This window comes from Colletotrichum graminicola, assembly GCF_000149035.1.
Source record: "Colletotrichum graminicola M1.001 genomic scaffold supercont1.55, whole genome shotgun sequence".
NCBI lineage: Eukaryota > Fungi > Ascomycota > Sordariomycetes > Glomerellales > Glomerellaceae > Colletotrichum > Colletotrichum graminicola.
The window spans coordinates 279,789-302,971 of record NW_007361059.1 but is presented as its reverse complement, the minus strand read 5'-3'; the positions used below and the strand labels follow the sequence as shown (position 1 = coordinate 302,971).

The following is a 23,183-nucleotide window of genomic DNA, read 5'->3' as shown; positions in this document are numbered from 1 at the left end:
CTGAATATCGTCGACATTCTCAGGTTCAGGCGATTCGTCTCCGTTGGTGAACTCGTACCTGGGAGAAAAATATATTGTGATCGATCAAGTGTTGCTGGAAAGCACCGTCATATGGCCCTGTGCTTCTTGCCGTCGTAGTATCATGTGTCCCATTGCTCTTGAGTCACCGTACGCTCGGGGTTTGACCGCGGTCAATGCCACTGTCACGCATCCAGCAGTGCTGCCAGTATGACCCGAGCAAGACTTGAAGCGATGGAGCAGAACACTTTGATACCATGTGCAAGGACAGACGGGTAACATAGCGGTTTTGGCACTGCTGATGAACGTCCCATGCTTCTTTCTCCTGCTTGGAGTCGGCTGAAAATGGTCTCAGCAAATGGGTGCGTCCAATGCCGTGACATGAAGACTCCAGAAAACAGGTAAGGAGAGCTAAACTCTAGTTCACACAGTTTGGTCTTGATACACTGTCTAGTTACGCTCCTCCAGAGCTCGGATAACAGCCTCGTGGGTATCGCGGCAACTAGCAAATCTTGACATCATGACACTTCTCCTTGTCAAAAGCTTCTCCGTCCATAATGCCCTGAATATACGACTCCCCTACCAGCATGTTATACCCATCACCGTCGGGTCGGATGACCAGAGGCACCCTGCCACCCTCGGCCAATATCAAGCGGGCACCCACCTCTGTTTCCTCTGGGAGCAAACAGAGCCATCCGTTGGTCGCCCACCCCAATCTTCTGTAGTGTGCGCATTCGAGGTAGTTGGCGAACTGGGAGAATCCCTCCCACGACTTGGAGTTGACCGAATACCGAAGAGGTAGTATTTTGGATGACAGGCTCTTGTATCTCCGCTCGGCTGTCCGCACAGGTTCGAGATTACCCAACCAGGCGTGATACTGCTCCTCCGTCTTGTCAAGGTCTCCGTCGGTGTATGTTCCCGCGCAGAGCGTTTGTCAGTAGACCGAGTTGGGTTTGTCCGTGGGGTTCTGCGGCTGCCTCCTGGCGGCAAACTTTTCCCATTCGAACATGACACTCCAGTATTCGGCCAGAAGTTCGTAAAAGTGCCAGAGTTCTGTAAGTGTTTGCTTCACACCCTTTTTCACATCCCCTGTCTCCCCGACGAGACGACTCTCGCCATTCCCACCCAGAAAATAAAACACTGGCCGCTGAGCTTGCGAGACTTCAACTACTGATGTCAGCTCGTAGGCGTCGAGAACAATGGTGGCGGCATCCACAAGGAACCGGGGATTTGCCTTGGATCCACGGGTCGCATGCGTCTGTCTGGGACGGTTAATGGAGTCGCTCATCAAAGGATGGGCACCCTTGTTGGTGACGCTCCAGTCGGTGACCCACGAGAGAAGTCCACGTCGTGTAGAGGGTGGGCAAATGCTGATAATGTCGAGGCTACCCGTCATCTCGATGCACTGCTGCGATATGCGCCTATAAATGTAGACGACATGGTTTTGATAGTCGGGATTTGCCACCACGCCGAGCGAGTTCTTGTTAGCCGGAGAGGATTGGCCGTCGTCGAGCATACCGAGCAGTGCGTAGATCTTGTCTCTCGGATCTCTCGAGACTCTGTGTGTGCAGTTCAGGAGGAGGTGCAACAGGTTCTCGGCGGGGTGCACGACGTAAAATCCAGGCTGGGATTGCTGAAGTTTGCGTCTCTCCTCCAATGTCCGGATGGCAAAGTAAGTTGAGATGGCCTAGTTCTTGATGAAGCCCGCCCCCCAGATGCCCCATAACGGAAGTTGGCATCGTGGTAGACAGCGCGGCGCAACGTGTTCCATCCTATCTCATAACCACCCCTTCGAAGCACCAGATTTTGCGAGAGCAGAAGCTCCTGGACCGTCCAGGCACGAAACCACCACGGACAGGCCAGCACCTCCCATATTCCTATATCACCACCCCATTTCTCTTGCACCGTGCTCCGTGGTAACGGAAGCGCTTTGCTTTCGAATCCCGGCAACAACGGCAAGTTGCCGATGCGGTTTTGACTAGATATGGCGCTGTAGTACTGCACAAATGGGGGAGACTGCGCCTCTGCGGAGAGCTCCTGAAGAATCGTGAAGGTCTCTGGGGTACGCACTTCTGCAGGACCAAGCCATGCCACTGTCCTCGTAGCACCGCGATAGGTGCTTCCCATAAAAGGGATCTGCCTGTTGCGCTCTTCGATGCTTGACTGATCAATGCAGATGGCGTCCACCCAGAGCGTCCGCGCAGATTTAGTGCTCCTCAGATTGATTAGAATGCTCGCCAGGGTCCTATATACTTCCTTGAAGTGCCCATCGATGAAAATCCATTCTTTTAACTGGTCTGGATCGCCCCAGACGTAGCTCAGGGCCTCGTACTTCCCTGAGGAGTCTTGCAGCCCAATGGGCATCAGGCGGCACTGCAACGGCTCATATTTAAGTTTGGAGGGATATATCTCGAGAAGCCGGATGGAATTCGGCGGCAGAGGCTCATATCTGTAAGGCGTGCTGCTACAAAGGAGCTTATCAATCAATGTTTTGCGTGTATACGCAGTGTCGGCTTCGGATTCTTTATTATTATGGCCTTCAGCGACCAAGTCGTAACCCCTCCCAATTTCGCGTGATAAGATGCGCCTGGCACTCTTCCATTCCTCGTGCCCGGAGGGCATGGTGGGCGACTTCTGATCCTGCTTGCGATGGTCAGGTGTCAGAGGAAGGACGCTGGGGAGCCGCTCGGCTTGAATGAGATTGACTCTAGCATGGCGGGGCTAAGAGAGGGGCAGGGTCGTGTAGTCTCATTCTTATCGAGAACAATACCCCACTTCCGCAGATGCTGAAAATGCCGTGGTAATTTCGACATGATGTTACGAGATGTCACGATATATAAGCCACTGTTACTGCCCACGTAACTAACGGTATCGTTTTGTTACGTGACGCGAGACGTCAAGTGAATAGAAGCCTCAACTGAACTCGTCCTGCCAACACCAAAAAGCCTGATAGTTGATGACAACTACGCTTCTGAGGTCCATGGTAGAAGAAGCTGGCTGTCACCACACCTTTTATCTCAGCACAGTCAACCTGCGTCTCACCTTGGGCGTTTGCACGTAACTCGTGAGATGAGTACAGGTAGAACAGAGCACAAATAGGCGTCAAATACGATGACGGGCGGATTCACTTCTGGGCTGCTAGTAATAAGTAGGCCAATTCAGGCTCTGGTTATTTTTGGCTGTGTCGCCGATGGCGGCTCCCAGAATAATATTGCGTCTCTACAAGCCACGACCCTATACCACTACCACTAATAAAACTGTGTAAGTCAGATACTGCGCACGCTTCTATGCAACGCTTTTGTGATTCTAGCCGCCCTAATGTTTCCCAACCCAATACCGCGTGATTCAGCAGCAACGGTGAAAGCCAAGCAAGCATTTTACGCGGGAGTGCATTGAGCGTAGTAAGGGTTTATCGTAGAGCATCGAGCCCCGGGGACGCATTCAGTCGGACTCTCCGGCGGCCAATTCAGACCGCCGCACTGGCCATAGAGAGGTTGCACACCCGGCGGAACCGGGAGGGGGGTGCACTGCGCGTAGTACGGGTTCACCGTGGAGCAGGTGGCGTACGCTGGGCACTGGGTAGGGCCCATGTAGGCTACGCCGCCGCACTGGCCGTACATTTTCTGCGTTGGCTCACCAGAGGGAGGTGCCGTGGTTGTCTGGGTCTGGAGTGTTGTGGGTGCCAAGGTCCGGGTGGGTGCTGCGGTGCTGCTGGGCGGGATGTTGTTGCTTGTGCTGTTGGTGTGAGTGGCGGTGATGGTCCTGGTCAACCGGATGGTTGTACTGATAGTACTGGCCTCGGCTTCTACAGATGATGCGCTCTCTCTGCTAGAAGACGAGGTGGCGGCAGACGTTACACTTGAGGGAGCGATACGGGTGCTAGACGAGGATCCGACACTGGTCGTTCCGTAAGGGGTAGCACTTCCAGAGGCAGTAATCTGAATCCGAGACTGCGGGAGCATGGAGACACCGCCAGGTATGATGGCGTCCCCCGGGACGACATAGTCATTGAGATTATCGCGGTAGATGTTGTATAGGATGCCAGCATCGTTGGCCCTGTAGAGAGCAGTGCCGAGAACGCCCGGGGGGTTGTCCGTGCCCTCGCCCGTGATCTCCAAGTTGATGCACTGCGGGTAGCTCTGCGCACCGTTCTGCTGGCCGGCGCTGTGGAGGGCTATGATGTCGTGACGGAGAACGTAGTGGCCGGGGGCGACGTTGGCCGGGATCCGCACGAGCCAGGCGTTGCCGTTCTCGATGAGAGCGGTGGCCGCCCAGCGATTGGTGCGCTGGGGCGGATCGATCAGGCCGGCGCCGTCGATCTTGAAGAACCGCAGGTCCGTCTTGTCGACAAGGTTACACGGGCCGTTGCAGTTGGCGAGCCAGTCGATGACGGGGCCCTTGTGACTGTCCGGCCACTCGGTCCACTGGAGCTGGACGGTGTCGCCGGCGGCCACCGTGATGCGGCCCTTCCCAGCGACGGCCTGTCGGTGGCAGATGATATCAGGAGCGTTGTAGGCATCCGGGGCGACGAACCCGTTGTCGCGTTGGTCAGTTGTCCATCCGGCCACGAGCGGCGGGTTGTTGGTATACGGATCTTGCACGGGGATGTAGTTGCGGTAAGAAACGCCGTTGATAACGATGTTAGTGACGTGACCGTGGGCAGCAACCGTTGCAGCGGAGGCCAAGATGGCTACGAAGCTGGCAGTCTTGCTTCGGTAGCTCATTATTGTGAAAAAAGAGAGTGGAAGGACGTTGAAAAAAGCGTCTGAACCAAGAACTGCTCAAGGAAAGGAGAGAACGAGTGAATGGTGGTGGAACCGTAGAGAGTGACGCTGCCTCTAGAAACAGCGTGTTTATGGAAAAGTCGTTGATCTGGACTTATACTCGACGTATGTCTATTCATGGGTGGGCAGTATTCGTAACACAGCTCTCGAGCCAGGGATAGAGTGAGCACAACATTCCAGCCGTTGGTAACCCCTCATGGTCTTATATATGTGACGGGGGACGAGACTTGGCCAGTGCCTCCCTAGCGGAGGGGCCGGCTCACGAACAAATCTCATGGCCCTCTCCAGACGGGCTAGGAAATTTCTTATTCCCAAGTTGTCATCCTGAGTAGGAATCGTAGTCATATGAGCAGTGGTTGCTATGTCGATGCAACCGGGTTAGCGCGAAACCCTGTCACACGCATAGACAGCATTCGTTTTTTTCAGCCCCACGGCGAACCATGCAAATGGTAGGGTTTAGGAATGAGAAAAGGTTTAGTCTCCGTTCGCAAACGGCGCGTGGTGGCTCCCAGATGTGGAACAGCCCCGCGGTTGGGTCTCGCTTCTCACGAACGACCTCGAATGTTGTTCGAATCCGGTTTCTCAGGTGACTTGGAACCATAGTTGAGGCATTTCTGAATCGTACGGACACTGCGCAAACACCCAGAAAGAGTCTTCTGCAGAAACCAGAGCAGTTGTCGTTGAGAGGTGGCAACATCTCGATGCAGGCGTTGCGCCTCGAGCTCTCGGGGCCTTGTTGCCGATATTCGGTGTGAACTCACTCCGTAATCTGTCAGCAGGCGGATTCGAGTGAGACACCGGGAGAACAGTTAGACGTCTTGGCGACCTGTATACTCGCCGGCTAGTGCACAGCTTCAGTAGTCCAGCCCCGTGTCATATTCGATAGCGTGAGGACATGTAAGCGCGTGTCTTAAGCGTCACGCCCAGCCGTAGTGCCCAGGCTGTATGTAAACACCGACACTTTTGGTGTGTGTGGAGGCAGCTTGGCGAGGCAATGCGAAGATAAGTATTCATTTGGACGAAATCAAGGGAGATGTTGGCAACACTGAAATGTATAGTAAGTACTTGTGTATGATGGGCCGCACTGCGTCGGATATATACTTGCTTCCAGCCATGGAATTGACATGTCAGGTAGTGACCAACTGGAGGCGGTGGTGGCTGGCTGAATATACTGGATTGAATCTCAACAGCGAGTCTAGGACAAGCTTATGCTATGTGATGGATAGGAACTCGGAACTATGCAAATCTCAACCACCTAGATGGAGTATCGTGAATATTCAAAGATGCATGGCAACTATACAAGCTAGGTCGAGATGCTGCCACCGCCTACACGCACAGCCACCCACGTTGCTAGCCGAAGGTAACTATGCGCCAAAGGTATAGGCTAAATACAAAGTCACCAATGCAGCTAAGCTCAGGCTCGACATGCCCAAAGATGGGTCCTGCTGAGCCGGCCAACTTGACAAGAATGTGGTGATGGGTGTCTCGGAGGGATTTTCCATTATACAAACAAACGGACCGGTGCCCGAGGCCTCAGACCCGGGAAGATAGTTGACAAAGGCGGGCTGCCCTGGTCTCAGCGATGCCTGGGCCCCCACCCGGCGCGCAAAAAGAAAACAGAAGTTTGAACGCATCCGTCTTTAGAATGGTCCAGCCATCATCAGCCGACTCCCAAGCTAATACCAGAAGCCGGAGGCTTCGGTCGAAAACCTGCCCGCCACCCACGACATCGGACCAAAAAGACATATATAAGCCACCACAAAAAGCAGGGACAGCGGAAATGCAACCCCGGCAACGGAACGGTGTACAAAAAACCTCCATCAACGTTTTTGCCCCGCCAAGATGGCCGAGACTGGCCGCCGACAGCACCGCATGTCTGAAGCACTTCCTCGCCTAGCGGTGTTCCGTGCCTGGCCAGCGGGAAGGGGCGAAAGCGAACCCCCGGGTAGAGCCACGGAGGAGACGACTGGACGCTTCAAAGCGAGACGGCGGAAGGGATACCGGCGACTACGTCTCCGCCGGCGGGATTTGCTCCACGCTGACGCATGGTGAGTCAAGGAGAGGGAGGGGAGTGAGTGTGCATAGGTGATGCCACTCCTTTGGATGAGGACCGGGGCGTTGAGACAGCTGCGAGTTTGGCGTGTGCGTACGGAGTACTCGTACTCCATCGCCCTTGAATAGACGGCGAAGGCAGGAAAAAGAGGTGAGAATGTCTCGTCCTGGGGAGGGCATGTGGAGGGATTTAGAATAGGCGTCCTCGAGGGGTCGGTCTTGTCAGACCCCTTTTGGTTCCGAGGCGAGACATGTGTCTCAGCCATCGATGATAGCAACGTGAAGAATCATGATGGGCATGAGGAAGGCCATGCAGACGTGGCGGGCTGCGGAGCGGGCGAGGGCCAGGGAGATGTGCTTGAGGATGATACAGGCGAGGAGGGCGGCGTTGAAGGCCGAACCAAGACGGAAGATGGAGGTGCGCGCCATGGTTTTTCTTCTTGTTCTTCTTCTTCTCCTTCTGATTCGTCTTCTTCTTCTTCTGTTTTATTTTGCTGGGTGTAGGCTTCGTGGGAAGAGGATGAGATGTGTTTGAGTGAAAGCTGGAGTGTAAAGTGTTGTCTCTTCCGGCCATACATTCATTTATGGACACCCGAAGGATGTCCCTTTGTGTGCTGCCTTGTCAATCCCGGCAAAGGACTCCCTTTCGGCCCCCAATACAAACAAACGCCTTACGGTCCGCGCCGCCCTCGCCTCTTCCTCCTCCCCCATCGTCATCATCCTCCCGGCTCCTCCTCTTCCGCCTACCCCAATAACCCTCCCAGATAAGAGGAGTGATAGCCGATTGTAGGACTCAATGTGGAAATAGTCACGATGCGCAGTTCGGTGACAGGTCTTCTAGCTGCTGCTTGCCCCACCAATTCTTCCCCCCCCTGCATTCTCGGATGAGGAATTGGGAGAAAACAACTTACAGGCTGCAGGCTACAGGGTTACAGGGTTACGGAATCGACACGCTTACAGCCTTGGTGTGCGGCGCATGAGCAGCACTCCAGCTTCCATCAGCCGGGGGGGAAGCACCGCTCAGCCTGATTGGGGAGACTGAAGATTGACCACGGGGTCCCAAAGTGCCTCGTCACAGATGATGAACCTTGGCTTGGGCACCGCACCATACGTAGGCTACCGCAGTGTGACTGACAGCTGCGCCCTGAATGCAGGCACCCCCGTCGCACTGGGCTCTCCAGGCCGGGTTGGCCCTCCGTCCCGAACCAAGTTTCCGTGTTGTACGAAAGGGGATGAAGGGGGAGTGGCTGGCCAAGAATCTCTTCTCAGTCACGGCCGTAATATGTTATATGACGAGAAGGAGGTGACACGACCTTCGCAGCGTGCACGAAAACCCAACTGTGGGAGGAGTGTCACGACGGATAACTAATTTCAACGCACATCCTTCTATTATGGGTATGGCTCAGCGTTCCAGGAGCCTTCGGACTTGAAATCAAAGGCGTCGAGTGAAGCACAAGAGCTACAGTACATCTTGTTTGATGTGAGGTTTTTTTTTAGGTTTTCTTTTTTTTTCCCTGGTGACGGAGAGGATGTTTTGGTAAGTTTAGCTGCCTTTTTGTGTAACAGTCGGAATTGGAAGGATATCATGCCGTATCTCGTCATGGTCGTGGAGGAGAGAGTTGTTCGGGACTGTTGGAAAAAAAAAATCATCCCCCCAAAAACGCCGGTGAAGCCCGAATCCAAAGATACGCACTTCTAGTACTCCGTACGGCAGAAGAATTACAATGTTTGTTTTCCGTCTTGTTTTCGCACCCACTCGCCCTCGTCTCGCCCTCGACCTCGCATGTGGCTGCAGGTCGAGTCGCAGTCGGCCGTCGGGTGGTGTATGCGTCGCGCTTGGTCGCTTGGAAATCCCCCTTCTAGAACTCGCCCTCGGCGCTGTTGCCGATAACGCCCGCAGTCCAGAGCCCGACGAGACCCCACCAGCTGACCTTCCAGCCGCGCCATAGGCCCTCCAGTCCCTGGCCCTTGCGGTACACCGTTTTTGCGACCTTGGCCTTGGCCTTGGCCTTCTTCATCGGTGTCGGTTTGGTCGCCGGAACGGCACGAGACCCCTCCTCGTTCATGATGTAGAACATGGTTCCAACGACACCGTGGTAGCGACCGGGTGGCACGTTGGTCTCCAGTTTCTGGTCCTTGCCCGAGAGCGCGCGGACATGTGACGGGGTGGAGAGGACAGCGACCTGACCACGTCTGAGGACCGTCTCCAGCGGGAGCTTGACAAAGAGCGCCGCCGAGGAAGCACAGAATTTGGCAATCGAAAAGGTGGTAGGCGACACGCGGCTGTCGATAAGGAACCGGGTCCGGAGAACCAGTGGTGTCGACAGTGTGAGGATGGGGTGAATGAGAGAGTGAAGAATGGTGGGGACAACGAGCAGCGAGGGGCAGACGTAGGAGGGCAGAGCCCGGAGGGTCGACAAGGTCCTCCGTGGCTGTTTCGAAGTGGGCGTGACGATCAGTCTAAGGTCAAGAGTTAGCACCGTTCGTAAACAAGGGTAAGCGAACAAGACAGACGGTGACATACCTTGTGCGCACCAAATCCAGGGGCGCGAGAATGAGGCCCGTCGCAACGGCCGCTGCTGCGGCAGCACACAGAGAAGCCCAAGGGTAGGGCGAGGCGATATCAATCAGGCGATCAATGTCCTCCTTAACGCCCAGGTCGGGCACGTTGAACAGTGCGCTCAGAGCACTTCTGGACCAGTTCTCCAGCAAGGACGAGAGGATCGAGTAGAGGAAGGTCGCATTCGACCCCTTCCACACGCCCCAGGCACCCTCTTTCTGCCAGAGCTGGCCAATGACTTCCATCAACGAGTCGGAGCGGCGGATGTTAAGGTGGTAAGGCGGCACGGGCTGCTTCGGCGCCGGTGTGTGTGGGGGCGAGGGCGACGACTGGCGGTGTCGATACGACGGGGTCGGGGTGACGGGAGCGTTGGAGGTGAAGTAGGCAGGCTCGTCGAGATCAGAGTCAGAGTCGCCCTCACTGAAGACGGCGCTCCCGTACTGGGACTGCAACCGCTCCGAGACGGGTGTGGCCAGGGGCGTCGCTGCGGCGGATGCTGCAGGTGCCCCCATCGTCACGTCATCGTGGCTCCGGACCTGCAAGACTGTCTTCGCAACCTCGAACGGTTGGGCGGTCAGCACCGATGCGTACTTCCACAACAGCTCGTCTACGAGGTCCTTGACGGTTTGGACGACGGAAGGGGACGGCTCGCTGATGTAGTCCTTGTAGTCGATGTCGGAAAAGATGTCTCGTGCCTTTGACGCGTACCGCTCGCTCGTCGCATTGCCTGCATGGCGGGCAAAGGGGTTGGGCGCAGATGAGGCCGAGGTCGGGTCGGACGGCTCTCCTATGGTCGGCGGCTTGTAGTATGGTCTCAAGGGATTCACCCCCCCTTCTCGATGAGAGGCCATGATGATCGGTTCGGAGGCTGGCTGAGGCTCAACTGTGGTGGTGCATGATTTCAAGAGCTTTTCCACTTTTGCTCCCAATTTTGCATGATGAAATGGAACGACCTCGGAGATAAGATTAGCGGGGCCCGCCGGTTCCTTCCCGGGACAGTACCTAATACCTACTATCTGTACGGATACGGAGTACGGATACCGGTACGGAGTACGTACTCTGTGCTTGACGGTACGTATCTACTAACCCAAAGACTCTACCTACCTAGGTACGTACCTAGTAGAGGCAGGCAGGTAGGTTGCACTTAACGCGCCTTCCGAGTAAACAAATGGAAGGGGGGTCCCGGAGTCGGAACATCGCCATTTGCCGGCCGATAAGACCGATAGCTGCGGGTCTCGACGGAGCTACCGTAGGCCGTGAACAGCCTATGGAAATTTCCATGAATCCAATACATCTCCACAGGGGCCCTTGCGCATTTGTCGAAGCTTTCCAACAACTTTTTGTCACTGCTTGCTGGCGCCACCCCGTGCAGAGACACCAGCAAATAACTAGCACAAATTAGCTGCAGCGGTTCAACCCAGTTCGTTTGCGCATGGCGATGACTTGGTCGAACTGCCATTGATTACTTTTCTCTCCCTTCCCTTCCGTTGCAATCCAACCCCTCCGTTGCGCCTTTTACTCGACGCCTTTTGTCCTCCGCTCGAGAAGAATCCCCGGCTGAGAACGGACTCATACCGAGCGGCCATGCCCTCCGCGAGACTCAGCGCAACCCTCTGCAGGGTAGCCACCGGCGCCTGCCGACAGGCCCGCCCGCTGCAACGACAGAGCCGAAACACTCACAGCACGACAGCGCCCAAGAGACCTGCGCAGCTCGTCTCCCGACGGGTCCAATGGCCCTCGGCCCGCAGCTTCTCAGTCTCGGCCGTCAAGCCGCACAACCATCTCACCCCTCCCAAGCCCGGCGAAGAGTAAGGACACGGACCCCATGATTGTATGGGGGGGGGGGACCCTTCGACTGACTGTTGCCGCAGGCTGTGGGTGACCTTTGTCGATAAGGATGGCGACGAGCACAAGATTGCCGTCAGCGAAGGTGATAACCTGCTGGATATCGCCCAAGACAACGACTTGGAGATGGAGGGTAGGTGGACGCAGCTGCCCTCACAAGAAGTTATGGCTAGCACTGGACGGCATCCGGCTAACAGCAGAGATTAGGTGCCTGCGGAGGCTCTTGCGCCTGCTCGACCTGCCACGTCATCGTCGCCGACGAGGAATACTACGACAAGGTGCCCGAGCCCGAAGACGACGAGAACGACATGCTCGACCTTGCCTTTGGCCTGACCGAGACGAGTCGGCTCGGCTGCCAGGTCACAATGACCAAGGAGCTGGACGGCCTCAAAGTCAAGCTGCCCTCCATGACGCGGAACCTCCAGGCCAGCGACTTCAAATAAGACATGAAGAATCTCGACCATTTTGGCGGGCGGGCGTTGGATGCGGCATACCTCACCCGCGCTGTTTTAATCATCTGTACTATACTATTACATATTACATGTCATGAAAAAGGGACAAGGGGGGGTGTTGCGAGAAAAGTCGTATCCTTCAATTGAAGCAAGCGCGACATCACGGTTGGGGGAGGGGAGGTAGGGGAATACACGTCGGCTCGGCTCGGCTTATGCTAGATATTCGGCGGGTATCAAGGGACGATGGGAGGGAAATAACATCACTCCTCTAAGCTCATAATCCTGTACAGGGCCGGCATGTCAACGACAAGAGGAAACCGTAAGCCACACCCGGCACTGGCATCCATCCATCCATCCGTTTTTCCATCTTCTTTTTCTTCGTGGGGCTCTCAAGCCTCCTCCAAACCGCCCTTCTTCAGCCCCCCGCCGCCGGACGCAATCAGGTCCAGGAACCCCTTCTTGCTCATCTCGTTGATCTTCTCCTCCCTCCTCACCACGCCCACGACGCCGTCCCTGCGAGCCTTCTTCTCCGCCTCGACGGCCTTGACCTGGGCCGCGCGCACGGCGTTGAAGAGCTTGACGACACCCCTCTGCGCGACCTTGCGCAGCCGCCTCTCCGTCTCAATCATGTCCCCCGTCGACACGTTCTCCGTCTCGGGCGCCACCAGCACGTTGCGCACGCGGCCCCGCTCCATCGCCTCCTTCTTCTGCTGCCGCAGCTGCTTGCGCGCCTTGGCCTCGAGCGCCAGGTCGACGGCCGCCCGCGCCGACTCGTGCGCCTCGGCGCTGCGGGCGAGCACGGGGTCCGCCCGCTTCGCCGTGGTGAGCTTGGTCGCGAGGATCTTGGACATGGACGTCGCAAAGGCCGACGGGTCGTTGCGTTTGGATTTTGTCCTTTGCGGCGCGCCCTCGCCGTCGTCGCCGCTCTCCTCTTCCGATTCCGAGTCCGAGTCCGTGCCGGCGGGCGCGTCTCTGCTCTTCTTCTTCTTCTCCTTCGCCGCCGAGGGAGCGGGTTTTGTCTTCTTCTTGGGCGCTGGGCGCTCGTCGGCGGAGCTCACTGAATCGTCGTCGTCCGAGACGGCGCCGTCGTCGACGTTGGCGTTGAGGATGTCATCGTCGTCCGAGTCGACGAGGTTCACAGCGTCGAAACTTTGGTCTTCATCCTCCGAGGCGGGCTCCGCCTGCTTCTTATCTTGTCGTTTTTGTTTTTTGGACGGGGGCGCGAGTCGGCCGTCATTTTTCCTCTTCTGGGTAGCTGTTCCGGCCATTGTTTTTCAGTCGCCTGGCAAGACAATTGGCGTGTTGATCAGAGGACGTCGTGTTTGGGGGATATGAAGGTAGGTAGTGTTGACTGTACATGGGGAAAAAGTTCCTTACAAAGGTCAAATTTTTGGGTTCGGCTGGTGGGACCCGCTATCTTATCTTCGGTGTAGTCACCGAGACGATGCCGCCCTCACCGAGCACTCTCCACTTTGCCGACTGGGGGTCGGTCCCACTTGATGCTACGGGAACAAAGACAAGCCATAACTTACGGGTGGTTCTTGGTATTATCCCTTGCCAAGTGGCCAGCTAAGACATGCCGTTTAAAGGAAACAGTCCTCGAGCAGTCGAGGCCGGTTCGGCTTACTCACCACAAGCATTCCGCCGTATGACCTGGCAGCGGCAAGTAGCCAATTATCAATTCCCTACTGACCAATGAAAGCCGCTGGTTTGGAGCTATACGGCTTCCCAAGCCAACCTCAGCAACATGCTATAAGCCAGTTAAGCCTAGCCACTGACACTCCTCAGACGCAACCCCGATGGTTCCTTCGGACCCTCCCATCTCTGCATCTCGACAACCTCCTTGGTGGCCGCCCAATACACCAGCCTTCATCTGTTGATGGTTCCTCTCACCACGCTCACCACCGAACAACCGGTGGCTAAAAAACTTTGCCGGCGCCTGAGCGTTCAGTTAGAGCAAATTCGTATCAGCGCAAACCACAAGCCACTGGGGTCGTTTCCTTCAAGTAAACATTATTGCTTCTCATGCATTTCTGTGCGTCAGCACTGAAGCTAAGGAGGTGGGGTCACGGACTCTTGCTCCTTTGCCCAGCTTTTGCACAAAATGATACATCTGAGACGCAAAGCTTGAGGCCGCAAGTTCTTGGCAACACAATTTTGAGAAACCCCACCAATAAAGACCCGGGAAGAGAAGAACCCTTGACCTCTCTCTCTCGTATGCAGCCATGGCATCATCAGATTTTATGACCAGTTTGAAGTCATCTCCGCATATGACATGGAACGGAAGGCTTTGAAGATTCTTACGGTGGCATTCATCACTTTATATTAGTGGTTCCGTAAAGTGGTCGATAAAGGCCAAGATATATTATAGTGATTCTAACATTCAATAGAGGTAGGCTCCAAATCACCTATGATTGTCATTCCTTCAACGGTGTGTTTGGACTCCGAGTTGTAGTTACATCCCGATCGTCAGATGGCATTGCACACGTGGGGCAATGAAAATCTGTTCTGGTCGCTGATGCGAAGCCATCATCGAATGAGTCCCAGGTCTTAGATCCCGGACACAATCACCTAGTAAGTGACACCCGCGGGAGTCTGGCAGAGAACACCCAGCCCAAGCTATTGACATACAACGTCAGCATATTTCCACCGAGGGGCAAGATCCAGATGGCTTTCTTACAGCAGGGAGGACACAGCAGCGAGCACGCTGTCCGATGTCGGCACAGATCTTGCCGAAGTTGGCGGCGGAGGTAGGGACCTTCGGAGCTGTGGTTCGGCCGTTAGATGCATGTTCCAATATGCAGACCTCCATGTAAAACTTACGTGGGCGACAGGTCAAGTCGGCAAGGTCAAGGACACTGGTAGCACAGCACTGAACACTGCTGTACAGTCCAGAGCAAGGGATGTAGACAGAAGTTTCGGTCTCGGTGGTGGGAGCGGCCATGGTGGCGCTGGTGAAGAGAGCAACGAGGACAACAGAGAACTGCATTTTGAACTTTGGTGCTGGTAGCAAGCTTTGTTCTTGACGATTACAAAGGTAGAGTATGATTCGTTCGGGTGATTGGATAATGAAGCAAAAGACTGTTGGTGCTGCCGAGAAGTTGGTTGGGGATGGACAACCGACCACTTTATATACTTGATTTTTGTCTCCTTGGGCAGAACCCACAACCTATCAGAAAGAGCCGGAAATCTTCCCGTCTCTATTATTCTCAACACCAAGTATTTTGGATATGGATCTACAGTCATGCCGCAACGTAATCCCTCAGTCATGGCAGGAACAACATCCCCAGCATATGTGACCGTTTTGTTGGCCGTTGAAATATTGGATTGGCTATTTACCTGCACCTCTATCCTAAAGCCGCAGGTCGCAAATGCATCCATCGTGACACAGGTGGAGAAATAGCATCGCCGCTTTAGAAAGGCTGTCCACAGCCACTTCCGTGTCTGTGTAACGCTGTCCCCATTTGGATGAGCTTTGAGTGGAAAATATGGGAGTTAGATCTTGTGACTACATGACTTGCAAAAGAAGGCGCCGAAATGGAACCTGATGACCGCTACACAAGACGCCCTACATACAGCCGCGTAAAGAGGGAGACACGCGAGCAGCTACTAGATGACTTCAGACATAGTAGTATGAAAACTGACCAACAAGTGTCATAGTACATTACAAAAGTGGAGGCACCCCCGTTTGCTTATAACATTGATGACTGCTATATACCTCTAGCACTTTAACAACATACCCATCAGGCCTAAGGGCGCTATAGGGCTTAGGCCTATTCTTATGCCAGAGGATATACAACTAGTGTAGTCTTAACCACAGGAAAGTACATAGACTCTGCCTTTTTAGACTCACTTTAGACTAACTACGTACATCTATCTCTCCTGTAGCGGGACTTAAACACTAGGCCTCAGGTTACAGTAGCCTACATGGAAGCCTTGAACCAACTTCAGGAATACGGTTGTTGTACGTATTGGATAATCCATGTGCAAATCATTGGTTTCAATACGAAAATCTGCACCCGACTTCGCGCCCGACTCATGTTACATTGGTCAGGTGGGGAGCATAGAATGGAAAGAAAAAGCCTCTCTTCCCAACAGCCAACAGAATAAGCCGAGCGACAGTGGTTGACAAGGGACCTCGAGCTATTATGGTAACTTATTTATCTGATTGGTTTTTTCCGCAAGCCATTTGAGACTATTGTCTTTGTGGCGAAGCTGAGGGTGCGTTGTACAACTCTTCTCAATTGTTCTCCTTGACAGACGACTGTGGAAGAGTACGAACCAGGCTCCTAAGCAGCTATTGGCTCGAAAGGATTAGTATACAAGTGGGTACAAAGCCGTGCTCGAAAGATACAAGGACCATTCCCTTATTAATTCTTGTTCACGAACAGAGTCCATGGGTGGCAACTACCATGAATTGTTCCAGATACCTTGTAGTTTGTATATTACTGATAGTGTTTTGTGGAGCGATTTCTTACTTTACCTTGGTTGGTACCTCTGACCCGATGTTCCAAAATGGTAGGTTTTGCCAAATGCAAAGTCCCGTTATGCTTATACTATCAGACCACCTTCGCGATACTGTCAGACCACCACGGAGAAACCCCCGCAACCCATATTTCACCCACCCGATGTTCAGCTAAACTGCAGGATAGACCTATCAGCGCCCGTTGCGACCCACATTCCCCATCCTCTCCTGCGTCCAGCCCTGTACCAGCTTACACATAGGGCAACGTAATACATGTAGATATCATGCTGGCAGTTCAGGTCCATCTGAGAAGTGACCGGTAACAGCCATTCTAAACACCCTGAGACTTTCTTGGGTACTGCGGCCCCGGACTCATGGTCTATTTTCCCAGGTCAGCTTAAATCAGAGATTAGGTGGTGAGCTAACGGACACTGTCCTCAAGCGCAGGTTATTAAAGCTCACGGCGGCATGTATCCTCTCCTCGTAGATATGTCTACCACTTATTGTAAAGCACAGCCGGAATATCCAAATTGAGGGCCGTTCATCGCACCACCCGCAAGATGGAGGCGCACAAGATCCTCAATAGCATTGTTAAAAACTATTCGGACAGCAAAGCAGCTTCTGACAGGTGTAGTAGCTGGTCCAGACAGGGTGTAGGCCCTGTTGGTGGTTTTATAGCATAGCCAGGCACTTTCACATTTGCATTGACGGCCTTGGGAAACTCGATGAGAAGATTTCCAGTCCGCGCGCCGCCATTCAAGTAGGGCCAATCTATTGATGTCAAAGGTGCGGTGACCTACCTTTTTTCCCCAATTGGTGATCAGAAATCACGCACGTAGTAGAGGTGTGCCACTGGTTGACGATCTTGCGACTGCTAGCCGAAGAATTATTTGCACTGGCGGGCTGTCACATGGAAAATGGACTTTTCATTCATGGCCAGAGCATTGGGTCTCAAGCCTACATACAGACGCTCCTCACTGAAATTATTTGATGTTGGACATGAACCAGAAACGGAGCCGCATCTATTGGGGAATCTGGAAGCCTCGAGTGTCACCTGTTCTATAGTCTTATTGAAGTTGGAATCGAGTCGCCATCTTGTGCATGTTATCATAGACTATTTGCATCCTGAGTGCTAGTTCCGAATATGCTGATATGGTGTCTATAATGGCTAGTCAACGGGAAAAGAAAAAGCACCATGTGGAGTATGCTAAAAGTCGGTAGCTGGTGTACATGGAGATATTCAGTTACCATGAGCTATTTCAGGGAAGAAATCGCTTTTATGATACGATAAACCCCAGCGTCTGCTCAATGAAGATAAAGTATTTGTCCTCCTGAGAAGTTACGCAGGAGGGGGGATGTCTGGTAGAAATACCCCTATGAAGTGGTCTGTGCATATAGTTGAAAACATATCACCACGTCGGTGTCGGCCACAACTGGTGTTAGCCACACGGAGCTATTTTCAGCTTCACGATACATGGTTGGCTCTCCGGCGACCAAGGGATGCAGGCAAAAGCATGGTTTGAAACAAAACCACCATCAAGCGTTTTCCCTTTCTAGAGAGGTACTAGCGGGCCTATCACTACTCAACAGCTGGCATTAAGTCACTGAAGCCCCATTTGTCGCTGGTATGATCGACCTAGGGTTTATTAACATTCAACCCGACGAGGACCTGCTTCGGGGACAAGAACTGTCTTCATTCCCACTGTCACATGTATGCATCTCGTTTGCCCCATTTCATATTGGTTACGGTCGGGGTGATGTTGGTAATTATCACAGCTAACAATTACATGTCCCTCGCAGCGACACTACACGTTTGGCAAGGAAGTTATTAACCTGCTATTGGCTTGAAGGCGTATGTCTGCCATGTTTCCATTTCAGAGTCCAAGTATGTTAGCCTCGTTCGTATCTGGGGCGAGGAGTCATAGGCATTCTTTGACTGTGCGATCAGAAATGTAGGCGGCTAGGCTCATTGGTCCGGACCTTGGGCTAAGCGTTCGTCGGGAAGGGCGTACAAATTACATGAACCACATCAACCGGCGGCTTTTCACCTGTAGAGATGCTACGAGACGAAGGTATTCTAGTCAAGAGTGCCATTTTTAGATTGCCGAGTCTAAAAAGAAGATACATGAAGGAGATGTCGTCTTGGAATTTTGTCCCTGTCACTTGCATTGGTCAGTAAAAGTGGTTAAGTTCCTCGACGGTGAAGCTTGCCTCAACGTATGGGCAAATGCCTCGGCTATGCAAATACAGTGGAGACTTTATTCCTGCGGTAAGCAAACGGCCTTTCTGGGAGATTTTATGCCGTCATGTTGCCTTACTGTACGGTCTAGTGCCAGGAAAAAGAAACGTTCGTCTGCCAGGGAGGACATGTTGCATTAGAGCCGCAGGTCTATGACATGACTCCAAAGGTCCAACGGGCCGAGACCTTTCACTAGACACGAATGACTCGCTCACTGGTGGATGATTCCAAAGGATCGTAGGACCAAGAGCCTCATCGTGATAGACAGGGGCAGATCGAGCGGGAGAGCGGCACTACCAGGGATGGGAGAAAAGGGGGGCGGAGATTTGAACCAGATGATTAAAGGGCAGTCTCACGAATTCCAAGCAAAAACTTTGGCCCAGGGATGGCGAAATTGTATGTTGTCGTCAATGGAAATGCTCGAGAGGGCGGCGGCGGGAGCGCCACAAACAAGGCACAATCTCCAAGTTCGTGCGAAAGGGAAATGCATGTGTAAAGAGGATTAGGAGTAGTAAGTGTCTCTCCTCCCGCCAGCGGAGTTATTGATTGGTCCCTTGTTGAGGCCTTCTCCCTCAGTTGGATTGCGGAGAAGGTGAGACATTGTAATCGGATGAGCTCGTCACCCAAGCGATCCATTCTTGACCGCCTGGTAAAGGTCAACATGACCAGAGAGGATGAGACAGGCTAGAGGGGAACGAGAAAAAAAATGGCGGTCGAGATACGGAGGGCGGTTGTTGAGGAGGGAGTTTGTAAGTGTCAGGCACGCAGGCTAATCTTGTCTCTCATGTTTGGGCATGGGAAATGTCGACGCAAGGGGAGAATGGTGAGCCCGAGGGACGGAAGAATGTACCTTGACGATGTCTGACTGACGACGGTCAGTTTGTTGAGCCGCGATGAGGATGAAAAGATATATAAGGTTGCGTCGACGCCGTCCTCTCTCGATTCTTTTTTTGCAGTCATCACAACAAGGTTTCCAACTACCTACGCTCGTTTTCTCATCATACTTATTTCCGCTCGCTTTTTTTCAACAGTGTACAGGTCTTTTGCCTTGCACGTCCATTCTTTCACTCCGCGACTATGAAGTTCACTCATCGAGGTGCCGCTGGGGCTCTCTTGGGCGTCGTTTCGCTTTTCGCGACGACTTCCGAGGCACAGTTTCTCAACACCACCAGCTCTGCTCCGGTGACCACACCGGTATCTGCCTCCACCACAGTCGCCGGTGGCTCATCGTCTTCTGTTGCTAGCGCCACTCAGTCCGCTGTATCGCCTGGCGCCACAGTCGACTTCGCCACCTTCCGCACCCTGCCCGCTGGAGTGACCGTCAATGTCGTTGTCACCGACGCAAACGGCGTCCAAATCACCTTGACTCTCACGTCGCGTGGTTGCAGGGATGTTCCGAATGGACAATCCCCCTTCACCGATCTCATCACCCGTCCCGTTAGCACCCAGCAGACTTGTGTCGCTGCCTGCTCCACAGGCGCCACGGTCTTCAAGTACAACTCTTTTGTCAACAACGCCTGCTTCTGCGGTAACCTGGAGAGGACTGACTTGACGATCGTTCCTTGCCCCGCCAACCCTTCTAACCGCCGTCGTCAGAACTCTCCTGCCCCGATCATCGAGGTTGGCAACCCTGGTGCCTCGAGCAGTCTGTCTAGCACCGTCTCCTTGACAAGCTCCGTCTCTGGCTCCTCGGCCAGTTCCGTCTCTGTCTCCACGACCAGCTCCGTCTCTAGGTCCAGCTCTAGCACTGTCACAGCCTCTACCAGTGGCTCGACCACTAGTGGCTCGTCTACCAGTGGCTCTTCCACCAGTGGCTCTTCCACCAGTGGCTCCTCCACCAGTGGCTCCAGCACTAGCCGTTCCTCGTCCTCCGGCACGTCCTCTGGCACGTCCTCTGGTACATCCTCTGGTACGTCTTCCGGTACGTCCACCGGTACAGCCTCCAGCACAGCAACCCCGTCTGCTGGTGTCCTCAACCCCGTGAACGTTGGCGGCTTCACCTACATCGGTTGCTACAGGTCTCCTTCCAGCTTCCCGACTTTCAGCATTGTCCTGTCCAACTCGGTCATGACCAACGACAGGTGCATTACTGAGTGTTCCGGCCGCGGCAAGCGCTACGCTGCGACCTACGCCAATGACTGCTTCTGCGGTGACTACATTGACGATGTCAACGAGCCCAAGGTCGCGGAGGAGCAGTGCAACATTCCTTGCGGTGGAGCCCCCTCAACCCAGCGCTGCGGTGGTGTCTTCGGTACTGTTACCAAGCGTCAGCTCCCCGGTGTCATTGCTGCCAACATCCGCTTCACCATCTACGTCCGTGCCAGCACCGGTACCGGTGTCATCCCGATTGTCCCTAGCGGTACCGCCAGTGTCCCTAGCTTCATCACCGGCGTTGTTCTCCCCACCGGTCTCCCTACCGGAATTCCCGGCGGCGACAAGTGCTACGGTGACGACTGCTACAAGGTCATCAACTGCTACGGTCAATACTGCACCTTCAACTTCGGCTGCTACGGTCCTGAATGTGATCGTCGTGTTGTCTGCACAGACGGTTCTTGCCGCCCTGAGGCCTGCAGCGGTTTCGACTGTGGCCGCAAGGTTGTTTGCAACTCCGGCAAGTGTGCTTTCGCCACCAAGGGCATGGCCGAGTACGAGCAGAAGGTTACTTGCTACGGAAACTACTGCCAGGTTGAGAAGTGCTCCGGCGATCTTTGCAACCAGAAGTGCCTCTGCAAGGACGGCTCCTGCACCTTCACCACATGCTCTGCCTCTGAGGCTCTCAACAAGTACGAGTGGAACAACGGCGGCTACAGCATCGTCAAGGGCTGCGACGGCAGCTGCCCCACCCCGGCCCCCCCTTGCAGCACGTGCGGTTACGTCGTCACCCCGAACCCCGTTACCTCCGTTACCTGCAACGGCGCGGCTTGCACCACCGTGGTTGTCACTCCTCCTCCCGTTACCAAGACCCCTTACCTGCCAGCCCCTCCCGCGACCCTGCCCCCGGCCGTCCAGCCCCCTGTTCAGACCCCTGGTGGCCAGGCCCCCGGTGGTCAGGCTCCGGGTGGTCAGGCTCCTGGTGGTCAGGCTCCGGGTGGTCAGGCTCCGGGTGGTCAGGCTCCGGGTGGTCAGGCTCCGGGTGGTCAGGCTCCGGGTGGTCAGGCCCCCGGTGGTCAGGCTCCTGGTGGTCAAGCCCCTGGTGTTCAGCCTCCGGCTGTCCAGCCCCCAGTTACCGCCACCGGGGCTCCTATTGCCCCCAAGCCTACTACCGTTGTGACTGCTGGGGCCAGCAACTTCGTCGCCACCTTGGGCGCCTTCGTCTTCAGCGCCGTCGCTGCTGCTGCTCTTCTTCTTTAAGGAACCCCCCGTGTGGACTTGACTGGTCACACTTTCATTTCATTCGGTGGGAGACTTTTGGGAAGTCGATTAATACATATTGGGGGGCATATGATTCGATCTGGCGGCTTGGGGTACGGGTGATGGCTTTTACTTCGAATGCCTGGCGGTTTTGGGGGGCGCCTGTCAATAGGTACTCCCTGCTCGGCTATGGAGGGATTTTGAGAAACGATTTGACGAAATAGACAATCAAGCGTGTTTTTCACCACACTACTTCCTTTGCCTACTATGATTCGTGACAATGTGCCCCTCTTACCACGGTTGACTTTCTGAGATTGGTGATCTCTTAGCCATCGAATCTGCAAGAAACCTGCCAAGAGGTTCTTGGCCTGGCCATCTTGATTCGTGCCTTTGTATTCTCACCAGTGCGTTTGGTCTCTCAAACCGTCACGGGTAATTGGCTAATCCCCCCGATCTACTCTTTCGCAGCCATCGATTTTATGTCTTGTCTTGCTGAGAAATCTCAGCAAGGGTATTTCTCCCTTGTGGATTCGGAACTGGTCGGGATAGCCAAGAACACGTATGACTTCCGCATCACAATTCGACTCAAATGTTTGTGGGAGAAAACGGGTGTGCTAGAACATAAAGAGAAGCGTTGATTTTCCTCTCTCGTTGCGTCAGTTACCATGGGAAATTGTTCCAGTAATTCCATTTGCGCAACGATATAGAGTGCGTGGTAGCTGGTGCGAATCCGTCCGGGCCTGTGGGGCCGTGATCGGGGCCGTATCCGGGTACCGGGTACCCACCCATATATGCGGAGCTCGGGTCCGGAGACCCGTTTGGTTCCGGACCCTCGGTCGGAGGGCTTATACCGTGATGCAAATGCCCGACCATCGCAGCCCTAAAGCAACGTTTCCTTTATGTCAATAAGATCAAACCAGACTGCATATACTGCCATGCATGGGTCCGAGACCGAATACGCATCTTCTGGAACAAAGAGGCCGGCCCTGGGAGAAGATCTGATGTAAGACCTTGTGCAAAGGAGTATTCCATTTTATGGATCGATGGACTGGACTTCTGTTCTCGGAAAAGTCGCCCTGCAGTCAATAATTGGGTGCAGGCGTCATTCTGCCGGACAAACGTCGCACCCGCCCCCTTTGTGCGTTTCAGCACGTGGGAGGTCCAGGCGACGCTGCAACGGCGTTCCAAGATTGAGATTGGGCACAGATGGTCAAAACGGTTTGCCGGCTAACTCGGGGCAACTTAGTACTAAACTAGCTTCCTGATGCCACAACAAAAGAGCCGAGGTCAGCTCGCTCTGGGTGCATGCAGGTCACAACTGAAAGAAGCATCGCTTGACATGAGGCGGGCTAAACGCCGGCGGCACATGATAGGCGAAAAGATGTCTTGTCTCCGTGTCCAACGAGAAGCTTTTGTC

At 54.2% G+C, this 23,183-nt stretch overlaps 8 protein-coding genes across 8 annotated transcripts; 2 read left to right on the top strand and 6 right to left on the bottom strand.

Moving 5' to 3' along the window:
• Nucleotides 1-952: 952 nt before the first annotated feature.
• On the bottom strand, nucleotides 953-2,640 carry GLRG_10080 (heterokaryon incompatibility protein; the record flags this gene model as incomplete). The annotated part of the gene is made up of 2 exons (XM_008100765.1): nucleotides 953-1,705; nucleotides 1,819-2,640. 2 exons carry the CDS (start codon nucleotides 2,638-2,640, stop codon nucleotides 953-955), a joined length of 1,575 nt encoding a protein of 524 aa, XP_008098956.1.
• A 755-nt stretch (nucleotides 2,641-3,395) lies between these two features.
• GLRG_10079 (glycosyl hydrolase family 61) lies at nucleotides 3,396-4,742 on the bottom strand (the record flags this gene model as incomplete). The annotated part of the gene is made up of 1 exon (XM_008100764.1): nucleotides 3,396-4,742. The coding sequence occupies one exon, from the start codon at nucleotides 4,740-4,742 to the stop codon at nucleotides 3,396-3,398; it is 1,347 nt and encodes a 448-aa protein (XP_008098955.1).
• A 2,035-nt stretch (nucleotides 4,743-6,777) lies between these two features.
• Nucleotides 6,778-7,283, bottom strand: GLRG_10078 (uncharacterized protein; the record flags this gene model as incomplete). Its single annotated transcript, XM_008100763.1, has 2 exons — nucleotides 6,778-6,840; nucleotides 7,134-7,283. The coding sequence occupies 2 exons, from the start codon at nucleotides 7,281-7,283 to the stop codon at nucleotides 6,778-6,780; spliced, it is 213 nt and encodes a 70-aa protein (XP_008098954.1).
• A 1,430-nt stretch (nucleotides 7,284-8,713) lies between these two features.
• On the bottom strand, nucleotides 8,714-10,265 carry GLRG_10077 (uncharacterized protein; the record flags this gene model as incomplete). Its single annotated transcript, XM_008100762.1, has 2 exons — nucleotides 8,714-9,314; nucleotides 9,379-10,265. 2 exons carry the CDS (start codon nucleotides 10,263-10,265, stop codon nucleotides 8,714-8,716), a joined length of 1,488 nt encoding a protein of 495 aa, XP_008098953.1.
• A 733-nt stretch (nucleotides 10,266-10,998) lies between these two features.
• GLRG_10076 (2Fe-2S iron-sulfur cluster binding domain-containing protein) lies at nucleotides 10,999-11,702 on the top strand (the record flags this gene model as incomplete). The annotated part of the gene is made up of 3 exons (XM_008100761.1): nucleotides 10,999-11,222; nucleotides 11,286-11,392; nucleotides 11,467-11,702. The coding sequence occupies 3 exons, from the start codon at nucleotides 10,999-11,001 to the stop codon at nucleotides 11,700-11,702; spliced, it is 567 nt and encodes a 188-aa protein (XP_008098952.1).
• A 398-nt stretch (nucleotides 11,703-12,100) lies between these two features.
• On the bottom strand, nucleotides 12,101-12,979 carry GLRG_10075 (uncharacterized protein; the record flags this gene model as incomplete). Its single annotated transcript, XM_008100760.1, has 1 exon — nucleotides 12,101-12,979. The coding sequence occupies one exon, from the start codon at nucleotides 12,977-12,979 to the stop codon at nucleotides 12,101-12,103; it is 879 nt and encodes a 292-aa protein (XP_008098951.1).
• Nucleotides 12,980-14,282: 1,303 nt separating this feature from the next.
• GLRG_10074 (fungal hydrophobin) lies at nucleotides 14,283-14,700 on the bottom strand (the record flags this gene model as incomplete). Its single annotated transcript, XM_008100759.1, has 3 exons — nucleotides 14,283-14,330; nucleotides 14,392-14,477; nucleotides 14,535-14,700. 3 exons carry the CDS (start codon nucleotides 14,698-14,700, stop codon nucleotides 14,283-14,285), a joined length of 300 nt encoding a protein of 99 aa, XP_008098950.1.
• Nucleotides 14,701-19,492: 4,792 nt separating this feature from the next.
• GLRG_10073 (WSC domain-containing protein) lies at nucleotides 19,493-21,766 on the top strand (the record flags this gene model as incomplete). Its single annotated transcript, XM_008100758.1, has 1 exon — nucleotides 19,493-21,766. One exon carries the CDS (start codon nucleotides 19,493-19,495, stop codon nucleotides 21,764-21,766), a length of 2,274 nt encoding a protein of 757 aa, XP_008098949.1.
• Nucleotides 21,767-23,183: the final 1,417 nt, after the last annotated feature.